Genomic DNA, 7,906 nt, shown 5'->3' with positions numbered 1-7,906 from the left:
CTTTTTTTTCCTCATCCTCACTCTTCTTTTTCTCTCAAGTTCAAAGTCCCTGAGCATGATATTTCAGGCCTCAAGGTTCAGCGCCTCGGGACGTAAAGTGCCCCTCGAGCCCCGCCGAAGCGAAGCATGCCAGCCCATGCATGTTCTCTCGTTTGGAGAGGGGGGCAAATTGGTTGTGTTTGTGTTCGTGTGTTGCTGTGGCGTGCGTGTTTGGAATGCATGCCGCGCCGCAACTGCCCTCAGACAGGAATTTCGACCAACGCCGTTGCGTTTGGGGCGCGGTCCATTTCAAGATGAGCCTCTAGGCGCGTCTGTGTATATTGCCCTACGCCGCCGCGAACCTTCGCGTTTGGGGAATGCCCTTCCCCCGAATGCAAGAGTTGAACACTGAGAGAGCTGCGCATAAAACGCGACACTGCCAGGCACACGTTTTCTTTGTTTTCAAAAAAAGTGCCTTGTGATCATGAAGGAACTTGGCGCCTCAAGGGCGGGCGGGGCCCACCAGATGATTTGGATGGCGATTCGATAGAGTGTTTATTTTTTGAAAAACAGTAAGAAAACCTCCTCAAGCTCCCGGATAGGAGAGGACCGCGAAGGCTGTAGCGAAAAAAAAAACGCAGAAACCAAACACATCCTAGATTTGGTGTAGCCCGTCTTGTCCTGAAAAGCCGCGACCACGGAGGTCTACTTTTCCCTAAGACAGTCACGCACGTGCATACCATACACGTTAGCTGATAACGTACACATAGTTTTGGTTATATATAGTGATATAAAATGGGCATCTGGTCTTGGGATTGGCTTCTGGCTTAGAGGCGTTCAGCCGAGAACCACCGTGCGATAGCGTCGGAGCACTTGCCGTTCGACAAACTCCAGAAACCAGAGGCACGGCATGGGAGTTCCTCTCGTACTACCCCATACTTCCCTCACGATACCTGCGAGATCCCTTCACAATCTCACACTAGTACACATATATAAATTATGTGAACCAAATTATAAAGTGATGACAGTACCAAGTACATGCCACCGACCAGCCGGTCCAAAAGCAGACCAGAGTCAAACTCAACAGGGTTTTTTTTCCCCGCCTGGCCCTTCAAGTCCGTTCCCTTGACCGTCGTTTCGCTAGATAGTAACTCGGGACAGAGGGAATCTCATTAATCCATTCATGTCGGACCCCAATCGCATCACAGGGCAATGGACTGGCGTAAAGGAACCTCAATGCCACTCCAGTCGCTCACACACATGTCAGTGGATATCGCCACGCCGTCATTCAATGCACCCCACAGACGCCGCAGTGGAGTGGTCCAGCAACACAACGGTGTCCTTCCCACTCACAATCGCACATGCTCATATCAGAGAGGCGCCATAGCATTCACTAAAATGTAAACTGAGTCACACACCTACATGAAGGAAAAGAAAAACACAAGAAAAGAAGAAGAACAACAACAGGATAACAACAGCACACAAAGCACTCACAATACAATAAACACAAGTGCCACTCTCATCAGAGAAAAACAATCACCCACACCAGCACACCAACTCAACCCCAAAAAGAAAAAACAAGCCCATTACGCGAAGCCGAAGCGGAACAGTCTCAGTCCCTCCCCGCAGGGTGGAGTCACTCAAGCAAACCACAAAACAAACAACACACACCACAAGGGCAGTAATATGTTCGTGGTAGTGCCGTGAGTGACAACACCGAGAGAGAAGGTGAGAACAAAGAAATGTGTTTTCATTACGTGGGCGGTGTGGGTAGCAGACCAGACACACAAAGGAACACACAACAGAGGGGCACACTCAAGCACCTACAACCCACCAATCTTTATACCAAAATAAAAATGTGTAAAAAAAGAGTGACTGCGTGAGGCAGACACAATAATAGAGCAAAGATGTAAAAGAAAAAAAGAAATTCATTACTTAATGTGGCTGCCATGCCTGGACACAGTCCAATGCACCCCAAGGTTAACAACGGAAAATCATTGTGTACTGAACGTGCTGTACCCATATCTTTTACTCTTGATGTCCCTGCAACAGTTTGCATATAATGAAAAAAAGAATCATTTCACAATGATGAACACACAAGACACACAAGGTGTATCAGAAACAAAAAAGGAAAACACACAGCTGCACATAACGTGCAATGAAATTATAATGAAACACACACACACAAGGGGGAAAACAGTAGAATGAAAACAAAACAAAAAAAAAAGCCGTTATCACCATGTGTATATGTTCAGGAGGCAAGAACACAATTCCCAGCAGTCGGTGTGTGTGTGTCTTTCGTACAGGGCGAGCAGTGGGAATGATGCACACATGATGACAGTCCATACACACACAAGGAGAAGGAAGGTTGGTAGTGTGCGTGTTTGTGTGTCTTGAACCTCCTGCCATTCTTCACATTTCAGTCACAGCAATTAAACATGTTGGGGAAATATTCCATTCCCATGGGTAAAAGCAATAGTTATTAATATCACGGAACACAGACACATCACCAGGAGAACACAGTAAATGGCGGCAAAGCAGAGCCCAGATAATAATGTGAACAAACAAAGAGGACACTCCCCTTACAAAATGATGGTTTGTCATGTGTTGAGTGTCATAGGGAGTCCAATAGATTTGTTCAGCAAAAAAATGCAAACAAGAGATTTATCGAACTGAAAAAAAAAGAAGAAGTGCTGATATTCAACCGAAAAGAACAGTACCCTTACAATGCATCCATATCCACTCAAACAAAGATTAACTGTGCACCTGTGTCACGGGAACAACGATCAGCAAACAAGAGTGCAGCCCAGCACACACAGCAGAACAATAAGCAACAAGGGACTGTGCACCAATGCAGGACCGTTGCTGCCATCCTTCTTCATCTTGGCCTTCTTCGCTTGTTCTTCCGCAATCCTCTTGGACTCCTCTTCCTTTTTCCTTTCTTCAGCCCTCCTTTTCTCTTCTTCCTTTTTCTTTTCTGCGAGTCTCTTGGTCTCTTCTTCCTTTTTCTTTTCTGCAAGCCTCTTGGCCTCTTCTTGTGCCGCCATTTCTTCTTGTTCCCTCCTCGCCCTTTCTATCGCCGCCTGTTTTTCTTGAGCCCTCTTCAACTTTCTCGCCTCTGCTTCCGCCTTCCTTCTTTCCTCATCCTGCTTTCTTTCTTCAGTGTATTTATCCTCCAAAGGCTTGAATTTTTCCTCGAATTTCTTGAGGGCCTTCTGCTTTACCAAATACTCCTCACCTTCTCTTCTACTCTTCGGACCCTTATCACTTACGATTTCCTCCTTCTTCTGCGACTCAAAAACCGGTTTCTGTTTGCTAACAAGATCCTGAGGACAAAGCAGCAGGAATTCATCATACTTCTTTCTCAACGGGTCCCCCACATCTCTTTTGGACGCCAGCCCGCAAACCTGGGTGTACCCTTTCATCACCGTAAGATTTTTCAATACCTCATCCATTTCACGGGATTTTCCCGTGTAATCCTCGAGTATATCGCCCCTACTCTCCAGGCCACAACCTCTGTATTCTTCATCGTTTAAAACCATTTCCTTGTACCACGCGAGTGCCTCTCTGAGTTGTCTCGCCGGTTCAGCCAAGTTACCGGTGTACGTAAAACACTTTCTCCCTGCTTCAACGGCATTTTCCGCCAGTTCTTTTGCTTTGGGCACAGCCGCATCATAATTTTTCTTCATCTGGTCGAATTTCCTCAAATACTCCTGAACATTTGTTTGCCGGCAAGACTCCTGATTCTTATCACCCTTTCCACCACGAAACTTTTTGACGCTCTCAACAACCTCAGTGGTGGCATTTAAAGCAATTTCCATCGCTGCGTGATTATCATTGCATGCCTTCACCTCCCTCTCCCATACCTCCAGACAAGCCTTTCCTCCCACAAGTGGCGTGCCAGGACTTTCCCACGATTCCTTCATTCTTTTCTCGGCAAATTTCAGATCGTTCTCACGTTCACGAGTGCACGTAAGTGTCGGTTGGCCGGTAGCTGCTTGTACCCTGCCCGCAAAAACATGTAAAAGCAACAACACATATACCACGCGGCGTAGTTGGACGAACATCGCTGTCATGATTGTCACTTTGTTTCGTTTGGGTCTGTGGTATCAAGGAAGAAGAGCAGGAGAAAAGAGACGCACATTTAACACACAGGGCAGGGAACACACAGCAACACAGAAAGAGAGAGAGAATACATCACAACAGCAATCAAACAATCCAATGAGAGAACAACAACAGTAAATCCCTCACACAACAACACACCCAGAGTTACACAGATATTGAAACAACACCTTGAATTCAGAAGGAAAAAAAAACCAAACCGAAGCACTATTAAATAACTGACTCCACACACACTCCAATATCTTACTCGATAATCATACACAAAGTGTCTGCATTCCATTACAACAAAAACATTACCACTCAACTCGAATACGAAAAACACACCACCCACACTGTGTACGCCTGACAGCAAACAATAACAATGCCACAAAACATCAACAGAACAAAAAGACTGTACAATGATCAACACACCCGCAAACAAAAAAAGAAAGAAACCAATGCAATACCATAATATTTATACCAACACCACAATTGGAATCCAAAACCCACTCACAACAATAACAAAAATGACTGCATACACCACTGTAATACCATGCCACTCTCGTTACAAACACAATCAACACACAATTATTCTCTCTAACATAATACCTCTTTATTTATCCCTATTATTTTATTCTTTCCCTCACAATGCCGGTTCGCTTTCTCTTCTTCCAGACTCTTATCAATAAAATCAAAAAAGCAACCCAATACCCGTCCCTCACCCGATGTTCATTAGGAAGGTACGAACATACATATTCCCTTCCATCCGCAAAAAAGGACCCCCACCATTATGTACTGTTTTTAATTTGTTTTTCATCGCTTTATGGTTGTTACCCCGATGGTACGGCTATCAACCGTACACCGTTGAGCACCTAATTACTGACTTAAGAGTGGCTCCTAAAAAGAAAACCCCTTCGTTTTATAGGATCCTCAAGCTCTTGTAATATGATTTTTTGTTGTAGCCCGTTCCCAAACGAGAGAACCAGTCTACGAGAAATCTGATCGAGTAAACCCTACCAGGTCTCTCTACTCTTTCCTTTCTTACCCAGAACCCGTCCTCAAGTCTCCTTTTTGTTATTATTTTTGTTTTTTTTCTTTTGTTATTTATTGGCCTCAATGAACTCCTATTTATTTTGTTGCTTGTTTTTGGTCAGCGACAGGCGCCTTGAGCTTACTCTTCTATCAAGGTTTCCATATTCGAGCTCGTCGCTAATTTTAGAGAGGTGGGGAGGCTTTACAGAGGGGGAGGTAGGCTGTGTAGGGTTTCTTGGGTGTGAAGTCTGTGGCATAGCGTAGTTCCGCTCCACCGCAATAAGGAATTGTGCTAACCGCTTAGAAAAACATAGTTTCATCAGGGGTACATCATCAACTATCGCAAATTGAACTCGCAGTGGATGAAGAGCGATGCAACTCAAGAGATGCAGTGCTGTTTCTTCGCACTCATCGCGTTGGCTGGTATGTACGCGAGTAGGTTGATACCCGTGTCGAGACATTCGGTGTAGAGTTACGCCTGACTTACTCATACACTGACGGTTGTATGTGGGACAGACTAATGCCGGAAGTTCTCTTGTTTTCGTCGTTTTGTATCATACATTGGTGGAATTCGTTTTTTGTGGCAGACCCTGTCCCTCATGGAATTCTCTGCAGTGGATGACGAGGGAGGCTAGGTGGGTATCCTTAATGTAATTTATCTTTTCCTTTGCTGAGCCCATAAATTGCAAGAAAAAAAAAAAGAGAGAAACAGAAAATATTTTTATTACTACGCCCTCTGTTTCAATAGAGATCCCCCTTGGGGAGCGGCAAGTGGCAGAATAGTTTAAAACACTTTCCCTTCACGCAGAACGGAAATATGCGTTGTATTTTGATAATTTCCTCTCCCCTCAAAGATTCCCATTACAGTAATAAATTTACCATTTAGGCAGAGCAGTAAAACAAAAAAAAGAAGCACCTAGTACTTTCCTGTTGTGTTTTTTCGCTCCCTATTGCATTTTAATTAAAAACTAGAAAGGAGTCTCAAATACCAATTCATAATTAATACTGACGAAAAGGAAATGCTGAGAGACCATTTTAAACCATCACCCCGCGCAGCAAAAAGAAGGACGTATTGAGTGGATTTTTCAAAACACCAAACCTGAAATGACAACACCCACAGATATACAAACCAAGAAAACATAATATGTTATTATTTTTTTTTTTTTTTACCAAGCGCAACATTAGATCATTCCTTTTCCCAATCCCATCCACCCTGAAAATAATTAAAAAACTCAACGAAATCAAAAATTAATATACATTGTCATTTGTACTTTGTCCTAAAAGAAAACAGAATTTATAAATGGGCAATATACCGAACAGTTATTCATTGTTTTGTGAGACCATACGGCATATTTGTTTTACCCCCAAACTCATACTAAAAAAAAAAAAAAAAACATATCAAAGGAGGTTTTATTTCACTAATATTTCTGAAATTAAAACATATTTCATTTGAAATAAACACTTCTTGTCGTATTTTGTTTCTTCCTTCTTCTTTCGTTTTATTTCCTTCTTTAATACATCGCCATTAAAGCCTCAATAAGCCATATAATCATTGACTGTGACATGCTCACTTGATACTGATTTACCTTTTCCTTCCAGAATTTGATAATAGAGTTCTGTGGCGTGGCGGTATACTGCTGTGATTTTTTAAAAGTGCATCCTTGCCATTCTTTTATTTGTTTGCTCTTATCGGTGTCGTAGGGTTGCAAGTAAATGATCTCCCATGATACTTTCTTGGAAATAACAGTCCAGTCAGAAAAACAATTTTTAAGATATTCAATGAATTTACATACTTTACTAGCTGTAGTTTCATGTCTTTTGGCAGTTGTCGTTTGTATTCCAACCATTGTAACCTTCCCTCTTGCAGATTTCACAAAGTAGAAGGCATCCACCAGAGGGAAATTAGATATAGAAGGATGGTAAAGCATATTGTACTCTATCCTCTTCTTCTCATCTTTTATACTGGTGGGAAAGGAGAGAGACCCATCACTAGCACATGTAATCAAATCTCTCCGTTGTAGAACACTCTGCTGACTCACTCGACCTTTAGGTGGTTGAATTATTTGCAGTACTTCACTAAGTGCAGTCACAAAATTTTTATCTGTAAAAGCATTAACACCATACCGTTGAAAACCTTCGGCAATGATCACACCCTTGTCGGTGAAAACCACATTCAGAACAGGGGACTTCAAAATCATAATCACTCTAGCAACTATCTGAAAGCCCAAAGCAACAGTAATCGACTTATTCCTTGGGACATCGCGACAATTAATGACAACACGGTATATTTTTACTAGTTTATGGGATGGACTCTTATCTTTCCATTCACCAATACCTCTGAGGATATTTTTGTACTCTGAAATATTGGATTCGTTAATGAGATCCAACGTATCTTGCACTTCATTGCACCGATCACGATACATACCATCATCAAAAATATGACGTGGAAGTGGTCCAATATTATTAATACGTTCCTTTATTTTCTTCCAATGGCTTTTAAGTTCATTGGATTGGTTGCGCTTTTCCCATGCACATATGGCCTTGATTTCACGCACAGTTGGACAATTCATAACGATTCGATAAGCCCCTTTTTGCTTCCTCCATCCTTTATATTGTTCCTCATTTGGGGATGATATCACAGTCATGCCCCATCCTGAAGGAGGCAGTCGGGTCGGTGGTCCTCTACTTTTCTCATCCACATCATAGATTATGTATCCTCTTTTTTCTTTATTTTCTTCACCTTGGTTAAAGAAATCCTCTACAACACTTACTGCCATTTCCTCATTTTTGTACC

The 7,906-nt window shown here is 42.6% G+C and overlaps 4 protein-coding genes across 4 annotated transcripts; 1 reads left to right on the top strand and 3 right to left on the bottom strand.

The window, feature by feature from the left end:
• Window positions 1–55: 55 nt before the first annotated feature.
• Window positions 56–391, top strand: TM35_000054700 (uncharacterized protein; the record flags this gene model as incomplete). Its single annotated transcript, XM_029023125.1, has 1 exon — window positions 56–391. One exon carries the CDS (start codon window positions 56–58, stop codon window positions 389–391), a length of 336 nt encoding a protein of 111 aa, XP_028885940.1.
• Window positions 392–2,765: 2,374 nt separating this feature from the next.
• TM35_000054690 (uncharacterized protein) lies at window positions 2,766–4,055 on the bottom strand (the record flags this gene model as incomplete). Its single annotated transcript, XM_029023124.1, has 1 exon — window positions 2,766–4,055. One exon carries the CDS (start codon window positions 4,053–4,055, stop codon window positions 2,766–2,768), a length of 1,290 nt encoding a protein of 429 aa, XP_028885939.1.
• A 1,149-nt stretch (window positions 4,056–5,204) lies between these two features.
• Window positions 5,205–5,573, bottom strand: TM35_000054680 (Tbingi protein; the record flags this gene model as incomplete). The annotated part of the gene is made up of 1 exon (XM_029023123.1): window positions 5,205–5,573. One exon carries the CDS (start codon window positions 5,571–5,573, stop codon window positions 5,205–5,207), a length of 369 nt encoding a protein of 122 aa, XP_028885938.1.
• Window positions 5,574–6,623: 1,050 nt separating this feature from the next.
• On the bottom strand, window positions 6,624–7,889 carry TM35_000054670 (retrotransposon hot spot (RHS) protein; the record flags this gene model as incomplete). Its single annotated transcript, XM_029023122.1, has 1 exon — window positions 6,624–7,889. The coding sequence occupies one exon, from the start codon at window positions 7,887–7,889 to the stop codon at window positions 6,624–6,626; it is 1,266 nt and encodes a 421-aa protein (XP_028885937.1).
• Between the last annotated feature and the right edge of the window lie 17 nt (window positions 7,890–7,906).

Source organism: Trypanosoma theileri (assembly GCF_002087225.1).
Source record: "Trypanosoma theileri isolate Edinburgh chromosome Unknown TM35_Tth_5_V1, whole genome shotgun sequence".
In the NCBI taxonomy this organism is placed as follows: Eukaryota; Euglenozoa; class Kinetoplastea; order Trypanosomatida; family Trypanosomatidae; genus Trypanosoma; species Trypanosoma theileri.
This window is presented reverse-complemented; position numbering and strand designations above follow the sequence as displayed.